Source organism: Platichthys flesus, chromosome 10, assembly GCF_949316205.1.
Source record: "Platichthys flesus chromosome 10, fPlaFle2.1, whole genome shotgun sequence".
Taxonomy (NCBI): domain Eukaryota; kingdom Metazoa; phylum Chordata; class Actinopteri; order Pleuronectiformes; family Pleuronectidae; genus Platichthys; species Platichthys flesus.
Window position 1 is genome coordinate 16,652,113 of NC_084954.1, and position 20,636 is coordinate 16,672,748.

At 40.7% G+C, this 20,636-nt stretch overlaps 1 protein-coding gene across 3 annotated transcripts; it reads left to right on the top strand.

The window, feature by feature from the left end:
* The first annotated feature begins 275 nt into the window (after positions 1-275).
* Positions 276-20,217, top strand: ppm1aa (protein phosphatase, Mg2+/Mn2+ dependent, 1Aa). 3 transcript variants are annotated; one of them, XM_062398066.1, is made up of 6 exons: positions 276-655; positions 1,614-2,467; positions 2,574-2,691; positions 3,421-3,532; positions 3,681-3,738; positions 19,869-20,217. In XM_062398066.1, the coding sequence occupies exons 2-6, from the start codon at positions 1,631-1,633 to the stop codon at positions 19,914-19,916; spliced, it is 1,173 nt and encodes a 390-aa protein (XP_062254050.1). In that variant the 5' UTR covers positions 276-655; positions 1,614-1,630; the 3' UTR covers positions 19,917-20,217. The 3 variants fall into 3 exon arrangements, with proteins under 3 accessions (XP_062254050.1, XP_062254051.1, XP_062254052.1); XM_062398067.1 differs by lacking the exon at positions 19,869-20,217 and adding an exon at positions 18,863-19,862; XM_062398068.1 differs by lacking the exon at positions 19,869-20,217 and adding an exon at positions 8,770-13,749.
* Positions 20,218-20,636: the final 419 nt, after the last annotated feature.

Consider the following 20,636-nt stretch of genomic DNA (forward strand, 5'->3'; position numbering starts at 1 on the left):
GTTGATGTTAGTGTTATTCTATGTATATTACTTGGTGTTGTTGTTGTTATTATTGTTGTTGTTAGTGTGATTATCTGTATATAACTAGGTGTTGTGGTTGTTATTATTGTTGTTGTTAGTGGGATTCTCTGTATATAGCGTGGTGTTGTATAGTCCATGTCCTCTACGTGCAGCAGCAGTCACAGAAGCCTCGACACTACAGGGATGATGTCATGTTTTCGAGTACGCAACCTACAACATCCGGGTCCTGCCTCAGCGACGCTTTGCTCCTGCGAAGCTAACGTTAGCTAGCGAGCTGTCAAGCTGTCAAGTGGAGAGGCTGGGACAGACGTTTCAGCTTCCCCTCCCCGACTCGGCCACTCAAAGCTCCGGCCCTCAGATTTACATGAGGATCTGTTAGAACATACTTCAGGTCGCCAGCTGAGATAATGTAATGCAACACGGGCGCACGACTCTGCACTGAGACCATTTCTATGCACTGAGTCTCGAGTGACGATTGCTCATCGCTAGCTAACTGGCTAGCTAGCCTAGCTAACCCGCCGCGAACCTCCCCCTCCCGTTTCGTCGGTGTAACCTCTCCGGTGTGAACCTCGGCCGGTCAGTCCTGCTCGCAGCCGCAGCTCCGGTTTCTGCCAACCACTATTTTGGAAATTTGGTAAGTGATTGAAATGTTTACTCTCACGCCAGCAGCTGTAGGGTAACGCTTGGCAGTTAGCTACCCGAGCTAAGTTAGCAGGTAGCCGTTGAACGTTATCAAGGCCGAGGGCTCTCCTTGCCTCAGCGTTACGTTAGCAGAGCAGGGCAGAGGGAGGCCTGTCAAAGTTAGCTGTGAGGGACAAGGGTCAAGGCCCGCAACTAGGCAAAGGCTTTTTGTTTATTTGGGTTGCGGTGAGGACTTGGTACCGAGCTAAGTTTACACGATAATCCAACAACAGACGCTGTCATTACAGAGCAGGTACACGCTGTGAATGAGCTCCACACGACGATAGATTCGCTGCTGTGTTCGTCAGATCTCCTGAAATTGTGTTGTGTTTATTGAGTTACTGGTCGGCCGGTTAACTGGCGTTAGCTCTGCAGGCATGCAACGACAGCTTTAACTATCACCTCGACCGGCCAGAACGATGAGGTGTTCTGCACTGCAAAGGTCAGAGAGGTGCTGGCCAGCGGTGTATTATGTGTAGGTACAGTACAGTCAAATTACTAAATACGCGTGGGTACATCTCACGAAAAACTTGATGAGCCTGTGGTTTAAGGGCGTTTCAGTTTGATCCACAGCAGTGTTCCTAATATGTACCAAAAATGTGTTCACAGGTCTACTATTTTTAGACCAGAGCAAGGGCCTGAACTCAGCTCAGAGATGCCAGTATTTCTCTACAAATTGATGGATGTGATATTTTGTACATTTACCAATGAATATAAATAAAACAACACCTATATAAAAAAATTGACATACGTTATATGTATGGTTAAATATTAGAAAATGATTCAGATTTCCCCCTTGCAGCTTTGCTTAATAATATGATAACAAACCGAATATTGCCTCATTGTTCATTAAACACTACATTTCTGTTCTATGTTATAATTCGATTTCTCTCTTTTAATTTGTTTTACAGGTTTTAAGAGGAACACAATGGGTGCATTTCTGGACAAACCAAAGATGGAAAAGTACAATTCCCATGGTGAGGGTAACCACCTGAGGTATGGGCTGAGCAGCATGCAAGGTTGGCGGGTAGAGATGGAGGATGCACACACATCAGTAATTGGTCTGCCCCATGGTCTTGACCTCTGGTCATTCTTTGCCGTTTACGATGGGCATGCTGGCTCTCAGGTGGCCAAGTACTGCTGTGAGCACCTGTTGGAGCACATCACCAGCAACTCAGACTTCCAGAGTGCTCTGCAGGCGGACACCTCTGTAGATAGCGTGAAAACCGGGATCCGCACAGGATTCCTGCAGATTGACGAACACATGCGAACCATCTCTGAGAAGAAGCACGGCGTGGACCGCAGTGGCTCCACTGCTGTGGGAGTGATGCTTTCTCCAAGCCATACCTACTTTATCAACTGTGGCGACTCGCGGGGGATCCTCAGCCGGGGTGGAGCTGTGCACTTCTTTACACAAGATCACAAACCCAGCAACCCTCTGGAGAAGGAAAGGATCCAGAACGCCGGTGGCTCAGTCATGATCCAGCGAGTTAATGGGTCCTTAGCAGTCTCTCGGGCTCTTGGAGACTTCGACTACAAGTGTGTGCATGGAAAAGGCCCGACAGAGCAGCTGGTTTCTCCTGAGCCTGAAGTTTATGCAATAGAAAGATGTGAAGGGGAAGATGAATTCATTATACTCGCTTGTGATGGCATCTGGGATGTCATGGCCAATGAGGAACTCTGCGACTTCGTCCGGTCAAGGCTAGAGGTGACAGATGATCTTGAAAGAGTCAGCAATGAAATTGTTGACACCTGCTTGTATAAGGTACAGTGTGTCCACATATCCTACTTAACAATTTGTTACACACTCTTCTAATTTTTTCTTCGGGTTGATTTACTTGACATCTGTGTTTGTTCTTCATTTTCAACAGGGAAGCCGGGACAATATGAGTGTTGTGATAATCTGCTTTCCCGGAGCCCCAAAGGTATCTCCAGAAGCAGTGAAACGAGAGGCTGAGCTGGATAAATACCTGGAAGCCAGAGTGGAAGGTAAAGGAGAAACATTATATTTGTCTATGGCGACCACAATTAATATGCCTTATATTGATTGCTGAATAATGCTTTAATATATGTAATCTATTAGGAACATTAGCAAAAAGAGCCAAGAATTATCCTAAAATCTGTCTTAAGAAAATAGTTTTCCTTAGATTGTTATGATCACAAAGCGTTTGCAGTATGGAAGAATAACAAATGTAAAAATAAACAAAGAACTAACCGAACATAATTTAGTTTTTCAAATTCTTACTATAACTTTAAAGTAATGGGATCTGCTTCATGAGATGCAATTTAACCAGGTCACATTTAACACCTCAGGCAGGTTTCGATCAACAGTTCAGTGTTTGTCATACTCTTTATAGTATTAAGACTATTATGTATGTTATAGTCATGCTAGAGAGTAACAAACTAACAGATCAGTCTATACAACTTAATAGACCATTGATTCCCATAAGGAAAATTTCCCTCCAGAGGAGGAATCATTTTTAGGGAGATTCTTTTGCATCAATTAAGCATAGTGTTTTCATCTAAAAAAAATGCTATGTCCATCTCCTCACAATTAACAAAACAGAACTGTGCTCATCTTTTCTGTAGTCTAAATATAAGTCTGGGTTGTTTCACCTGTTGTTTCCAATATAACTGCACAAAGTAATGATGTTTCTAGGTGCACTTCTGTGTAATATTGTCAAAGGATCCAAAATAAAGAATTTTGTTTTCCAACAGAGATCCTTAAGAAGCATGGGGATGAAGGTGTCCCAGATTTGGTCCATGTTATGCGAACGTTAGCGTCTGAGAGCATCCCAAACCTCCCACCTGGAGGAGAGCTGGCAAGCAAGTGAGTGCTCTTTGTGGTTAAAACCTCATCAATCAATTACAGGTTTTTATTTAGGACAGTTTAAGTTTGATCACTGGGTATCTTTTCCCATTTGTTTTTACAAAGTCAAAACTAACATTTAACAATTGTGTACTTTTCTTTCCCTCAGACGAAGTGTTATTGAAGCGGTGTACAACAAGCTCAACCCCTACCGAAGTGATGACACAGTAAGTATCCCAGCTTGTCTTTAACTCTCTGTATGTTTGCATTTTTGGGGGCTAATGCATGCTTGTTGACATGTGATAAGCAAGTTTTAACCAATTTTCTGCATGTCAGTCGTATTCAACAAGATGGAACAAGGAAATAGGCTCCTTACCAAGTGATTTAAAAAAAAAAAGAGAAGAAAATGCATGTGATGACATAGTGACTATTATTGGTTATTTATTGTCCTTCTTCCCGATTTGAAACCAAAAGCCACATACAATTTATGAAAACTAATTTGTTGTAATTCTACAAATTTTCTGTGACACCAGCAGAAAATGATCAAATCGTTTCTCTCTAGACAGTCATAGTAATTCCTCAGTCTCACAACTTGCTTTAATTTTGACAAATTAGCACAAGTGCTTTGCAGGTCCAGTGCCAAAAGACTCAGTCTCTTACCACATGAGCTGATTTCAATAATTGGTGAGAGAGCTAATAAGGGGTATTATCTGACATTTATTTGAATGAAATAAAAAACTGCAGTCTCTTACGTGCTGATTTAAAAGGAGCATTGCTCAGCAGTCCTTTGTGTACAAACAGACCACAAAGATAGCGCCCTAGTCTACTCGGATGTCGTGCTCAACATTTTTCATCAGATAAGTTCACTGGTTCAGCTCTCAAATTGTGCCCGTCTCATCTTGTCCTTGACCATGAAAAATTGGCAATTTGTTTTAGTATTTCATGTTTGTATGAAGATGGATGTTCTAAATTACTTTCCCACACTGATGTTTCTCAGAAATTGGTGTACCTTCAGAATGCTGCCAGAGCTCTTGACTTGTCTGTATTATTTGGTGCAGTCTCAATACAAAATGGGCTAAATTTAAGGTTTTGTTTGCCAACAGCTCACACAAAGCTTTTCATGTCAGAAAGTCAAATTTAGTTTATTAAAAATATTTGCAGATTAATTCAGAGTGGCTCATAGAAACCATATACAGTGTTTGTTACTGTATTCAGTCAAACTCAGTGAGTAGTCATTTGTGCCTCCTTTGGCAGCATATCAATCTCAAGGTCTCCCAGAGCCATCTTTGTAATCGTTGCACATCTGGATGATGTTAAGTTGTTTCTAGATTTGCATGAATGGTAGAAACTGAACGGTTTAATTAAAATTATTGCAATGTATCTTGATGCAATTCAAATTTGCAGTCTCTCTTAGACACAACAACTTAAACATTCTTGTTGTTGCACAGTAATTCAGAGCGAAAATAGGATATCTTATCAATACAATTTTAAAATCTTGTATTAGAAAGGGGACCGTGCTGTTACAAACACTGTGCACTGTGCTGGTCTTTTTAAAGCACTAGTATTTGGCCTTTCCAACCAGGTTCTCCTGTTGATTTAGCTAGTTTTCTTGTAACTGCAGCAAAAAAAGTGTATATTGTGATCAGAAACATACTTGACAGCACGCTGCACTGTGAATGAAAAGTTATCTGGTTTTATCATCGGACAACAGACTTGTTTTTGAGTCACGTTCTTTTATTATTCAAAAATTCACTATTTATAGGCTATTAAAATGCAGTGAAAATAAAAAAAATATAGTGTTTCCTCATTGAGATCTTTATTACAAAATGAACAAAATATGCGCTGCCGTAATCTTCAGCAGCGGAGCCGTCAGCAAGAAGCCGGTGCTACTAAACACAACTGACCCTCGTTTTTGTTTTTTTTCTCTAAAATAAAATAAGAACTATTTAAAAAAACAATCATGTTAAACAATAACTTAACCACCAATATATAATACTTAAGTCTGACAGGTTTTTGCCAGATGTAACATAAAACTATCAAACAAGGCACTGAGTCGTGAAAGCTTCATAAAAAATAACCAGTAACTCACATACAACTTCAGCCCAAGCCTACTGATTTTTGTTGAGAAAGATGAGCATGTTAACATGCTCTGGAGTCAGACGCGAACGCAGCCTGGTGACCGTCAGTCCAGCCGCCGAAAAAAAACTCTCTCTGAGGGGACTGACGTCCCTGTGATACACAGGTAGCTCCGTGCTTACTTGGCTAGCCTAGGGAACCTTATTTCATTCACTTTCCACCAGTCTGTAGGGATGCAATCAAGGGTAGGGGGAGCTTCCCTCAGAAAGTTATGAAGTTCTACTTCGATGCCAGAATCACATTGAGTGGTATAGTGCTCCCCAAGGAGTTGTGTCATAGTAGAGACCCGGGACTGGGAGGCCGTGGCTCCGCTGTTTGTTTTCCCCTCGTCCGTGTCAGACAACGCAGGCTCCTCGTTCCACCAGCCTCTGGGATAGCTTTGCAGTGTTGGCAGTGAACCAAGTCATTTTTAACTCAAAATGGTCCCACGTTACACTTCGCCGTGACTTCTTCATGTTTACTTCTGCAATGGAAGTACACGGTAACTCGCAGGTAACTGAGTAGGCCTGTGGCGGGTTTTTTCAAACACTGCCCCCTGTGGTCAAATCTGTAATTAACGAATTTATCGATGAAAACATTATTTCATCAAGGAAATTCTTAATTAATTATGCCCATCCCTAATATCAATGTCAAATGTTATCAGAAACGCTGCTTCATACAGACTGCAAACAGCCTTTGATCAGTTCAGCTGAATACAACTTATAGAGCTTTTTGTGCAATCTGTTACTAACCTGGGAGACTCTTTGGTGGGTGTATTTAATTGTCTCTGTGCTGTAGGCAGTGATTTTGCCTACAGCAGATATAATCACACTTTACAACTGCCTCTACTATTTTCAAGAATTGAGATTTGTGATCGACACCATAGAAGTGGCAATAACAGAGCAGAGACCTACAATACATAAAGGCTACACCATGTGGGCATTCTTTCTATACCACAGCAATCATAGTAATGACTTTTGAATAGGGGAAGAAAAAAGTATGACTCATGCGTTACTTATTTTATTTCAACCACGGCAATATTCTCCTTTTAACTAAACTTGAAAAGAAATCTGCCCTCTTCTCACCACGTATACATATTTTCATCTTAGAATATAGGACAAGATGGTGAATATCCCTTGTACGTTTGAAGGTCTTCTGCACAAATTAAGTTACCAACTACCAGAAGATAAAAGCAGTTGTTAGCGGCCTACAGCGGATGATAGTAGGGACATAACTTCAGTTGTGCACCTTAGCGTCCAGTGTTTTGGCCTCTTTCGAGGTTTTGCTGAGGCTGAAGGTAAAACTGACTGCCTACCTGCTTCTATGGCAAGTCTATGAAAGCCAGCATTGTGGTGTTTTTCTTTGGCACAATGTAGGGAAGTTTGATCCTGGAGAGTTCTTTTTTTATTGTAGTACTTACATTTGTTGTGAATTTGTGTTTATACGTCTTTACTGCAGCTGCCGTTCTGAATGAAACGATTCTGAGGTTAGTTTGTCTGGCAAAAGTCAGCTAAGTCATTGAATGCTGGTCATGTCAGGGCACGCATTAAAATGCAGGCTGTCCTCATCAAGCTCCTGTATATTAGATACGTGTTCATACCAAGTCGGATTTGAAACGTATTCATCTAAATGACACAGCAGACCAGTGTTTGCTCGAGCTAAAAAAAACTACAACCTCAGCATAAGATAAGAACTAACAGTTCTCATTCCCAAAGAAATTGTGGTGCATAAGATGCTCAGTATACTTAATAAAGTGAAATGCATACTGATGTATCCTATATATGAAATATCAACAGATAGATCTCCTGAAACGTCTGTATTTTTCAAATCCAGTCGTCAGAAACATGAGTCATTTGCTCCAGTGCAACCAAATAATTATTTATGTTGGCTTCTCTCTAAATTTGATTTGCATATGTGGTGAAACCCTCGTACCATAGCTTTCAGCCACCTCAATACCTGTCCATTCCTGGACCTGCACCTTGGGACCAGCTATCTCTGAGGTGAATCCTACAGGAAGAGGCATTTACACCAGTCATAATGTTAGCCACTCCCAGTACATGATTTAGCTCTTAACATGCAGTATTTGTACACTTGCTGTTCCAGCACAAAGAATAAGTATAAAATAGTAATGAAAGGTCATGATCAATCCGTTTGAACACGTTGATACAGGACAGCGTTCTTTAAATACCCCATCGTTCACAATCAAGCAAGATATTTTTGTAATGGCCTCCACCTGTGGCATGTTAAATATATACAATTCAAAACATTGTCACATCCTTACAAGCTCCTAAAACAATCCTCAAGCTGTTTGCTTATCATTTGGTAGCGTTGCACTTGACGTCACATAAATATAATCGGAGTCTTGTTCTGACACGGAAGAATTTGGTTTTCCTCTGTTTGGTTGTAGCCTTGTAGCCGGCATGTGTCCTGGTCAGTTAAATCAGTTCATTGTATCCCGAGTAGAGTCTGCCACATTTAGGCATTGAGGACATGTACGTGTAAATATTTAATGGAACATAAAGGTCCAGCTGCATCTGTTTTACGTGACCTCAGACTTTTTGCAGTTAGATGGATGAATTTGTAGATCTTAAGTCAAGCATTTGATGATATTTCAGAGTCTCCGTATAGTGTCTAGGATCATCAGCTGTTATAAGAGTTTGGATGTTTCTCCTGAGTTAAACAAACTGTTGAATTATAAACTTTACGAGTGAGTTATGGCAAAAGCAGTACGCTTCTCTATTGCCTGGTAAAACATATGTCTACATATTCTTAAAAACCTTATATCATTAGTATCTAAAATCACTTGGTGCACATTAACTAAGCAGTGCTTTACAAGGAGGTAGCCTTATAAAGCCCAGCTATGTCTGATATATGGCAATGGTACAAATCTATGTTGTATACTTGACAAGTTATGGAATGCTTTATTCATCAATAACAGAACATCTCCTGCCTTTCTGTAAAAGTATTTATTATAGCATTAAAACATGTTGTGGGGGTGTTGATATACAACTATCACTTCCTGGATTGTTTCTTCTGTCAGTTTGTATCATACATGCTTGAACCTGTCCAGCTCTTGATAGAGATCTCATTGGATGTAGAGTCAGAGTCTGAAGGGTTTTTCCTTCCTCTCCTCTCTTATTAAGGACTCTGCGTCCACAGACGACATGTGGTAACACAACCTCCTACCACTAACACAGCATAGAGTTTACAAACCACCATCCTCTCAAGACCCACAGCAGCTTGGCTCAGCAGTCTGTCTCGCCGTCACTCTGAGCTTTTGGTTTTCTAAGAAGGGAATTTCATGGGAGGAAGAGGAGGAGGAGGAGGAAGAGGAAGAGGAGTTGCATGCACACAAACCTGGAATAGTGCAGCACCAGTCCACTCTGGAGTTCAGGATCCTCACCATCTTGTCTCCCATTTATGTTCACCCACCTAAATACTCTCCTCTAAAGTAATCCATAACAAGTGAGTCCACAAGGTTTTCTTTTTTTTTTTGTTAAATAATCAGCTTAAGTAGTACTTTTTTTTTTTTTGCTGTAATTAATTTGATTCACATTTCCTTGTGTGTGTTTGTATATTTCTGTTTTTGTGAAGTGCAATTGTCCTGTACAAACAGCCTGTATTAAATGCAGCTTGATTTTAAGTTAAAAAATTAAAGAAATGTAAAAGAGAACCTTTTATGCACTATCTGCCTTTTCCTGCTCTTCTGGAATTCTAACAAATGTCTGTTCAGTGGATATTACTGCTTGTCCTCCAGACACAATGTCTCTGCGCTCTCACTTTCCTTTGTCTCCCTTTTCAGTTAGTCTCTGCTCCTTTAAGAAACGGGTAAATTGTATAGTTGACAGCACAGTAAGCTCTCTATATCAAAACCATTTAAATCCTAATTATTTTTTTCCCTGTGCTTTTTTTTAAAATTGTATTTTATTTTTGTAAGTGGCTTTCTGTACATGCTCCAATAATAATTGCAAAGTGTTTCTTGGTCATTTTGGGAAGTGTGAAGCGAAACAAACTTCTTTTTTTTTTTTTTCTTTCGAGGCGTCTGATTAAAAAAAAGAAGATAATAACCCTGTTAACAAGTTTGTCTGTGCGGATAGATACTTGCAAGCGTGCGTGGGTGCTTGTGTGTATGTATGTGCGCACGTGTGTTAGTGTAAAGGCAATGCCATTTGCTGATGTGGTTCAGACAACAGACCAGGCTGGAGTGTTAGGGGAATTGCCCACTGCTTATTCATGTCTGCCCTTTTTCTTTCAGCCGGTGCTCCATATCAACCCAAGATAGGCTCTCACTACTTCTAATTACAAAAAGCTTTGGTTAACATAGTCTAAATGCTGTTACGCTGTTTGAACAACTTCAAGCTATATATCACAACTATACTGTAACCTGACACACGTAGCTCAATTTAACCATGGTGTTTCAGTGGTTTGCAGGTTTTCAAGCATTGACCCATTTACACATCTGTTGTCATATTTTAATAACATGTTCTAAAAATTAATTGTAAGCAGTGCCCACTGTGGGTGCCATATGATTTATGATGACTTGTTTCAGCTTTACAACAGCCTATGCCAAGTTTTTATTTTGTTTTTCATGAGATTCTTTTTTTGTACGTGGTACACATAGAATTTTTGCTTCTACTTTTTTATCATCTGATCATTTGACTGATGTGAACAGTTTAAGCACTGACTGTTTTAAAGAAAACCGCCCATCACTAGGTTGAAAATAGGAGCAACATGGTCTTTGTTTGGACTTTCAAACCAAGAACAAATCCTCTAACTGCAATGAGTTCTCATGGTTGTATAGCACTTTCTTTAGTTCCCATCTGGTTTGCTCTGCTTCAAAGTCTCCCCCTGCGCCACCACAAGCCAGAGCACAATACAGTTCGCTGCTATAGTGTTTGATGTGTGGGTTCTTTCTTTCAGTTAACCCCCCCGTCCTCCTAAAAACACAAATAGTCATTGACTAATTCTGTATCTAACACACACGCTAGGTAGATTTCTCGAAGAGAAATGGTTTTATTTCAAATTTATTTTCTGCCCTTTTTTTTGTCAACTGCATTGTTGGAAATTTATGTATGTATATATTTTTGACTTCAACTTTCAAGGAATAAATCATGTTGCTTGAGTTAGTTTTTTGCCATGGACAAAATATGATTCTGGTTGGTCTCGGTATGTTTAGTTGCATTTTATTATGTGTCGTGGCAAACAACTTTGGTGTCCCTCTTAGCAACACTGAATGTTTCATTTAGATAAAACACACTAATGTGTTATGTAGTTAATTCTTCATTCATCAAAATGACAATCCTAACACTTTTACTCCATTCAGACTTGTGACACACTAATTTAGACTGTAATCCTAAATTATCTGCTCCCAAAAATCCCTTTGTGGCAAAAAAAAAAGTCCAAAGACCATTTTGTAATTAGGAAATCTATATAACTAGACACAAAAAATATAAAGGAGAAAGTAGCTGTAACCCCTGGAAAAAATGTCAGAGTGCTGTAAAGCAACCTCATTGTGATATTTTTAGTTGCCGTTCCTCAAGGTACTCTGCTGTGGAGAGTTTGACCACTGGTGGTGCTGTAGAGACAAGTTTTGATCATTCTACTTGCACAAAGACGCACATACAGTACACAAGATGAGAATGCCATTCCGTGGACTGCAGGGTCAGTAATGTGTATCCACAGTTGGTTTGATCGTTCCGTGGTATACAAGCGCCACTAAACCAATTAAAGAATAGGATTTTAAAACACGAAAATAGCCTTTAAAAATGTTGCGTGAGGTAACATTTGCGAGGTGTTGAGTCTAAACCAAGCTCTGTGTTCAGCGTTGAAACCTCCTTATACCTTTGAACAGTCAACTTATAAAAACATGAATAACCGTCATAATTCAGTGTAACATCAGAAAATGGATTTCTCTGTTTGCATGAAAATGTTGTTTCACTAAATATTCCTTCCCATGAAAAAGCAACAAAAACAAACTGTTAAAAATGTCTTTCAATTTACATCTTCCTGACTTAAGATCACAGTATTGTATTACCACCACAATACTCCGCGATTCTTTTAAACGTACTGTGCTCACATCATGAAAACTCAATTTCACTCTGTGTTTGTGAAAAAAAAAAAACCTTGTTGGTGTGTTTGAAAACATACCTTAAAAACATCTTTTTTTAGACAGGCAGCTTATATTTCACCTCTGAACTCTTATTTTCACTGCATCGCCTGTATTTGTGCACAAAACTTATCATCAGACCAGCACCAAGCTGATCTGGGAAGTGTTGCTGACTATTAAAGCGACTTAAAAAAAAATGATTCAGGCTTGATAAAGAACAAACGTGTTTTCTTGGATCTTTAGGCCGTAGATACCCCAACTCCCCGAACTGTCCCGTAGTTTGCCCCATAAATTATATAAATCGTGACATGTCCCTTAATCGATGCTGGTTAATCCCCCACCTTAATAACCCACTTATTCCCCTGAATGACAAATGTTGAAATTAACCTTTTTTATTTATTTAACACAAAATTGCTGTAGCTGGAATGTTGTCAGATATTGACAGTTGCTTGGCTGTGATTTATCACATCTGGGTGTTTTATTGATATGGTATGTGAAAAAATAAATTTAGTGCATCCCTGTGACCTCCCCATCCCTAAGGGGGAAAAAAAGAACCAAAAACAGAAAAAAGCCCCTAAGCATATATTCTCCTTGTTTTAATTTTTAATGACCTGAAATACCTCATAACATTTATAGGAAGTGTTTTTTTGTCTTGATATTATGAGATCCAAAACTGTTCAGAAAGCAGTTCATGTTAATCAGAGCCCGTTTTCTCATGGCCCTCCCTTAGAAGTTGTGATTTCTAACACTGATCTATTTGAGTGGCACACGCCTCTGCTCGTGTGCAGAATTTGAAGTGCTCATGATATATTACTAACTAGGAACACTATTGGCCTTTGATTATAAGCTGACCGGCCCCCTCTCAAGCAGCAGTGCCCTCAGATGCTCACCTGTGTAGCTGTATCGAGAGTTCAGGGTATTTAGAAACGTGTGAGAGAATAGGTGTGACTCAATGATCGTAGTCATATGCACTGATCATCTGTATAATCAGCTTTTTATTTCTGAAAGTTGTTATTGTCGAGGAAAAACTAATTTTAAAGCTATTAACAGAGCTACCTTTGGTTGCCTGGAACGCATCCTGTATATTCTTGTACGGCGAACTACCTTGCAGAAGTTGAAGAGATTTAAAAAACACTTGCGCCCTCTTGTGCACGTTGATGTACCTCGGTCGTGGCGTTTACTGTGTGACCCCGAGCGGTGGCGGTTTGCGTGTCCCCTCGCAGGGTGACCCGAGCCCCACGTTGCTGACCTTTTCTCAGCTCATAAATAAGCTCACCGATTTGCCTTACCCAATCTCATGTTGCCCCCTAAAATACTTGTTCAACACAAACACTACGAGGAGGAGTAATGCTGCCGACATTACGCTCCTCTAGATTCAAAAGCTCGTCTCCATGTTAGGGAACTTAAGCTATCAACAAAGTGACTTTGTCCCGGTTGTCACAAGGTACAACTTTTCCAACCATCTCTGGTTTGTATGTTTCATTTTCCCTCCATGTTTCCTTTTGTTGAAGTTCGGTCTTGAAAGATTATCCAACTCTCCACTGCAGATGATGTCATACTTTTAACAAATGCAAGTGTTTTAACATGGTAACCTCGTAAGCATTCAAAATCTGCATACATACATTAATGTCTGCTATATTTATGATTACATTCAAGAATAGCTTTAGAATGCTGTAGATAAGTATTGTCAATGTCCATTCAAATGCTTCTGAGGCCTCTGTGAGTGATTTTACAAAGTACAATAACTGTATATTTTGTATTATGTTCTAGCTCCAAAGGAATGGCAAAAAAAAAGAAAATGTTTAAAAAAGCTTTGTTCCCTGAACTAAATTGTACTATTTGTGTTGTTGATTGAACAAATTGCATTCCTTGCTTGTGAATTGATGCATTTCTCTCCCTGCTCCTTACATTTTCTCCCATTCTTTCCCTCCTTTCTTTCATTTTTTAGCCTTTGAAGTTTGAATAAAATTTCTAGTTTGCAGAATGTATTACTAAATAAATGGGTTGTCATCTTGTACCTCTCATTTCATCACTTTATCTGTTGCACAAGGGAAACTTGAAGAAAAAATTCAGCTTACAGTGAAAGCTGAACTGAAAAGAACACATCAGTTAAACAGTAAAAGTTACAATATAAATATAGAGGCAGATTCTTTTTTTCTCTTTCGAGCTAGTAACTTAGCATGAAAACAACACCTGTCTCCACATCTGCTCAGCAGTGAGGCATGATGTGCTTACAGCGCTGAGAGTATTCTAAACAATGGGGTTGGCCAAGTTAATCCAAATTAATTATATTACTCTGCATTGTGTTCTCTACAAAAACATTTCTTATTAGTTCATATTGCACAACATATGTGCTCACACCGATCTGCGATAGGCCGATATCGGCGGATCAAATCGACCAACTGATGTATTGATTGGGTTCTAGTCTCTAAGAGGATTCATTAACAGGAAATAGGAGTTACATAAGATATTGATTAAATGGTATGCAAATATTTCAGTTACCACATGACTCCATACCCAAGTTGTCAATTATTCCTCTAAGGCCATGGAGAAGCTGATGTCAGTAGCTGTAGCTCTGGAGTAGTTTAATGATATTTAACACAAAAAAAACCGTACTGTAAATATCTTTCTTGTATTTCTCACGTCAGCTCTAGTTTTCTCATGTATTATTAACATCCCACTCACATTGCAAAGCGAAGTTTCCGACTTCCTCAAAAATGTTAGTCCAGAGATCTTTTTAAATCCTTAAAGAGTCCTCTAGACATATGAATAAATAATATTATGTCTGCTGAAAAAAAAAAAATTTTTTAATGATTTATTCCTGTTCCAAAAATGGCACCTGGTACACACATTTTCGTCTTGCTCAGTTTGTATAACATAAACCAAGATGCTAAACTATTCTTGCCATATACGCAATGTGGTATAATTGGATGTGTTTAATTATCTGTATTTTAATTAAATTTAACTGTCATCTTAGGATACTAGTGTTAGAAAATACACTGGCAACATGAGAAACCGTTTAAAATTCCTTTTCATCCAGATGTGAGAGGAGTCCTATGATTCCGGAGCTTCCTTCAGCACCGATTGTCAAACAAGCTCCAATGAGCCGGTATTTATGTTTTTGCAGTAAAGCTGCACTGAGATCTGTGACTTGTGTCGTTCTGGTAAAACACGAAAGGCACAAACCGCAGCTGTCTTTGTGTTACACCTCCAATCTCAGCATGTGATTTGCGGCTTCAGTGTGTGTACGATAAACTAACAAGCCCTTTCGCTGCTGCATGTTCTAAGCCCCACGAGCCCTTCACAGCACAGCGGTGTTGTTGATTCGTCTGGCTATCAGAGCCGCCACGCTCGTCTCGCTTCCTCCTGTGTGTGTGTGTGTGTGTGTGTGTGTGTGTGTGTGTGTGTGTGTGTGTGTGTGTGTGTGTGTGTGTGTGTGTGTGTGTGTGTGTGTGTGTGTGTGTGTGTGTGTGTGTGTGTGTGTGTGTGTGTGTGTGTGTAGGTGTGTGTGTGTGTGTGTCTCAAGTGCACGTAAGGGGCTTGAGCTCGGAGGATGGGTCAGGGCAGTCCACAGCCACTGGGATTAAGAACTGTGGGAGGGATTACTTTAAATGTCAACATAATGTCATGAGCTGTGTTAGAAGGTCAAATGTTCAAACGGTGCTCAGTGGCAAGCAGTTAATAGATCAGGTACGATTTGGGTTATTGTGGCCCCTGTGATGAATTGACTAGCATGTTACAACTAGCAATTTTTTTGCAGTATGATTTTTTTTTTTTGTGGGGTGGGGGGTAACTTTAACAAACACCGAAGCGAGGTCAGATTGATTTTTTGCAGATCGGCGTTTGCTTTGTTGCTCTGGCAACCATTAACATTCACAAATTGCACATTAGTGAGTATTTCCTGAATGTGAGAGCGAGTCTGTTATAGACCTGCAACAACATGTCTCGTGCATTCGGTGGGTTTTCTGATGACCCAATATCAGATCGAATGGAATAGCAATGTCCTGATCAGGCAGGCAGCTCACCAGAGGGGGGCAGTGTTAATTGCTCAGGCTGACACCAACAGGGGAATCCTCACTAAGACAAACCGTCCTCTGAAAGTTAATTATTGGAAATATTCAGTTTCCGTTTATTATTTAGATGATGACGATAACAGCTTTTAGTCGCATACAATTACAGCATGTAACACTTTTGACTTTTAAGCCAGGTGGTTATAATTCCTTGATGAATGGACACTAGCAAAACACGTCGTTTGTGACAAATTAATGTAAATGGCCGTTGCCACTGTTGTTTTAGCTATTAAATACTCTGTGTCTCCTCTGTTGCCTTGGGAACCTTTTCTGTCGGCTAGTGAATTTCAATTTACCGGGGGTAAAAGTGAATATCACTAAATTGAGAAAATTCATAAGTCCTTTCTAAAGCCAGCTTGTCCTCTTTTTAATGATGCACACTCGCCTTTGAGCCATTTGCACGTTGGAGCGACACAGAATGTGACTCATTAGATCCCGGGCCACCTGTGCACCCCTAATGAATCATGCTGCCCTTATATTCCTCCACATAATAAAAGGAAAAAAAAAAAAAGTGCCCACGTCGGCAGAGGCCATCATCAAATGGAGCTGGCTCGTCATCTGCCTGCCATTGTTTAGCGCATGTCATGCTCTGCTTCGCATGGCGGAAAAACCCATTTGAGCTTGACTAATGCGGCCATGCAGACACAGCAGTAAGAGGTGGGGGTGGTAGGCACACTGCATGCTCAGGATGGTCTCTGCGCTGAGGTCACTGAGCTCCACATTTGCTAATTTGGCTTGGAGTGCACCAGGAGTTGGCTGCTCGGTTTAAACATAAAACAATTTGTGATGGGATTAAAAAGAGTGAAACAAGGGAGGGGACGAACTCGTATTCCTCGATCGGGATCCGAGCCCACACGACGTCGAGCCTCTGTTCTCCTCCACCCGCCATGCTCTCCTTCTCCATTTCCTCTCTCTGTGAGTGCTCTTGTTGCCCGAGGTCAGTTTGTCACAGAGAACACAAGCTTTTCTCACTTGGTTGCAGCGATTCAATGATTGCTGTATACAAACAAGCATATCAAATAGGGATGACATGTACCCACCTCCCCAGCCTCCGCCCTCACGCCTTGAATATGTCCTTCCTGCTCACTCTGCTACCGTCTCTCTCTCTCTCTCTCTCTCCCTCTCCACTTCCCTCCCTCTGTCTCTCACTTCTACTCGGTGGGAGCGAGTGTCCCCTGCATGAGGTGGGTTACACAAGCTGCTGCACTGGGAATCCCGGGCCAGCTCATTATCCCGCACCCCTGAGACACAGCTCACTGTAAATTAGGACATCAAATGATGCAGGCTTGTTAAAGAGCCATTAGCGTCGGCACCTTTCCTTGTTAGAGCCTGTATCAGCGCTCGCTTCCCACCACCACCATCACAACGTCGCGTCCTGTCATTCCCCCACACTGACTGGAAGGTTTAGGATTAATGTCAGCTCTCGCCGGCGGGGTCAGTGCTGTTGTGGTTCAGATACGGGGCTGATTGATCGGTGGTGGCGGGAAGCCGTGGAATTGGTTGACAGCTGCCGACTATCCCCGCCACTCGTATCCATATTTCATTGTGTGGAAGCTGGGAACACAAACCCTGTCTCAGAATAACTCATTTGGCAAGTGGCTGACTAGTCATGAGTCACCGCTAAAGGGGGACGGACTAAAGACAGATACTTCTATCAGTCTGGTATCCTGCAGCAGATGCCAAGTTGGTTTTACTCCTTTTGATGATTTTTTGAATTTTTGTTGTTGCTCATTTTGAACCTTGATGACTTTTTTTGATGAAATAAATCGTTTGAACAGTTATTTCGTATTTTCTCTTTACATTATCGTTATTGTTCGAAAGACCAAGAATTACACGGAGATGGCTGATATGACTGCTCCCCAGAAGTGAAGCCAATTTATTTTGATTGCCCCCTAGTGGTTGGCTGCAGTACAGGGCATACATCCCACCTCCTCCATGTTAATGATTTTGACCGAACTAAACAGTTAAAGTGTACGTCAAATAAGTTTCTCTCATAAGCGGTTTCAGAAACTGTGAATTGGACTAAACTTGCGATAACCTCTGAAAAACTTTGGTAAAATGTTTTTCTGTGGCTATGGAGGAAGCTTTTTAAAGTCAAAATAATATGTATGTTTGAAATAATAATAAGTATATACTAGCATGTGCTTGAAACCTATAAAAATGATGCTTCTAAGTTGCATTATAGGAATCGTAGGACAACGAATATTTAGAATTTCAGAATTTAATTGATTTCAATGTGTATCTCGCATGTACGCTTAAATGATGGAAGTCCAATCCTTACTCTCAGCAACTGTCCTTTAAATCTGACAGACTCCTGTTAATCTTAATATGTCCCACATTCCCAAAGCAATTTGAATTCATCATCAGTCAAAAATCTGCAAAATGTCATAATGTGGCAAGGAGAGGAAATCTTGAACTACACGTCTTAACTGCAAGGGGAAAGAGAAACGTAGCGTAGAGAAGTGACCACTGAGGATTACACGAGGTGTAGCCTCCATAGAAAAGATAGGAAAAGACTGCAATTCAATTTCATGTGTAAAACAGGTTAAATGCGATTTATCGATGAGGTTTCTAGAGAAGGTCTCTGGTTTGTCTGCTGCTGCTACAGGCGTACGGTATTTATTCCGATCCTTTGTGGGCTGTCGCCTGTCAAATCCATACCAGAAATTTCCTTCATTACGCTGTTCGTCTAAAACCAACTATTGTCCTTTACTGTGAAAATGTGATTGATAGCAAATTGTTTTTCTTTTGTACCTGTGCAGCCTTTTCTTGTTTCCAGCATGCTCTCCTGTCTGTAATTGGGCTGCGGTGAGATGGAAATGTTCACGACTGTGCCTGGGTGTCTTGTCGTCTCAGTGGCTCCTCACCGTTAATGTTTTCTTTTCTTTTTAATCCTAACATCACAAAGGTGTTGCTTTCTTTCTTTCTGTCTTTTTTTCCCCATCACGTCTGCATGCTGTGTGGGATCTGGAAGCCTCAGTCCTGCTGCATGCCTTCAGCTCACTTCATCTGCACCTACACGCTCCCCCTTCATCTGCACCCTCCTCTTCTCCTCCCCAGGACCCAAACATCCTCTTCTTCCGTGGTTTCAGCTAAAACAAGAACTAATGAGAGGATGTCAAGCCAAGCATTTCTCCATCATCACCCACTAAAGTGTCTGCTCCCACTTCCGTCAAGTTACACATCTGATATGTAAAAAATCGTATCTTCACCTGTTGTCATCATTGTTAACATCATTCCAAACAGCATCTTAATGCTTATTTTGAATCTGTACCAGACTCTGGGCAGGGATAGGGATTTACCAAGTTCATTCACCAAAACTGATAGAATACAAATTCCAAAGAAGAATTTGGAAATATAACGTTATTCAAGAGCTTTTGGTGATAAGGACCAATCCAGAAATTCTCAAACAAGTTGCACGGACGGCAAAAGACTGCTTTTAATTTATACGTCATATCCTGTTTCCTACATGCTCTTTCCAGACGCCATTAATGTGGACAGTCTCCTCCTGCGTTCTTCATATGTGATAGACAGACTCCAGTAAATGCCAGGGCCTAATTTTACGAATATCTCTCAGATTTCTAGTCCGACAACGGCTGAATACATTTCTAGATGTATTTAGGTAATATTTCCCTTTTTATTTTCCAACAACCCACTGGTGATGCTTTCTGAAAACTCATAAAAAACATAAAAGTGCATAGGTGGTTTTTCAATAAGTTTCGAAAAGTCTTTCATCATGGCTCCAGAAACACTTTCTCACAGGTAGCTCACCAGCAGAGCTTGTGGATAATTTGCCCTCACTCACGAGACTTGTCTATTTTAGCTTTGGCTGCTAAAATCTTAATATCGTTTCAGTCATCAACATCAGATCAGCTTGTTCCTGCAAATATTTAGTTAAGATGTTCGGCTACAGAGAAGAGTAAATTCGGGGTACCCCCCCCCCCCCCCCCACACACACACACCTGTTGGACTTTTTAAAACCAGTGTAAAGAGGCATTAATCAAGCTCTTCATTCATGGCACCAGTATGTTTTTACTCAGGAGGAATCCATGTGTGTGTCCCTCAGATTTTCTCAGTCCATCACACAACTTGTCGTCCCTCTGTCTTTGACTGACCTCGCCGCACGACTCGTAACTGAATAGTCTGCGGCACACAATGGTGCTGAAGTAAGTTGCTGGTTCCAACGCTGTGACCCCAAAGTGAGCGTATATTTGTATTCCTGCTGTATGACCACCGAGGATTGGAACCAACGCAGCTTTTGGATCAGCGCTTACAAATCAAACAGAGGTGAACATCAAAATGTACTGTACCATCTATCTAGAGGCCAACTTTTTTTTTTGGGGGGGGTCTGACCGACATCACATTGTTCTGTGTGAAATTAGTGTCCACGAAATAAAAACCTTGAGCAGCTGTCACCCCTGTTGTGTGTTGTGTTATGTGAAAGCCTTTGTGGGAATTCTGAGCTGTGCGTTGTAGGTCAGGGAGGTGACGATGTTTCCTTTAAGTGACATTGAAGAGGTAAAGTGCCTTCACTCTCTTTGTCTCTGTCATCTTCTCCCACTGTCTTTCTTCCTTCACCTCACAGCAACGCGCTCAACGTTGCGTAACACATTTCAATTTGCTTTGCTTACAAGCAAAGCACAACAATGGGAAAGGTCAGACACTGAGCGCCCAGTGTTCTCCATTAAATTACAATGATTCCTTCATTGTGTAGAAATACTGAATAACTTACATGCAGGAATAACACCTAGTTTCTACTGCGTATATGTAATATCAATTGTTTTCGATTGTTGAGGTCTTATCGATATTTATATATTCGCAAACCCCACATTAA

Excerpts from the sequence above, each read along its gene's own strand:
- ppm1aa (XM_062398066.1), top strand. The coding sequence starts at position 1,631 with ATGGGTGCATTTCTGGACAAACCAAAGATGGAAAAGTACAATTCCCAT. Across the intron at positions 3,533-3,680 it reads GGAGGAGAGCTGGCAAGCAA|ACGAAGTGTTATTGAAGCGG; the intron begins GTGAGTGCTCTT and ends TCTTTCCCTCAG. Across the intron at positions 3,739-19,868 it reads CCTACCGAAGTGATGACACA|ATTTTCTCAGTCCATCACAC; the intron begins GTAAGTATCCCA and ends TGTGTCCCTCAG.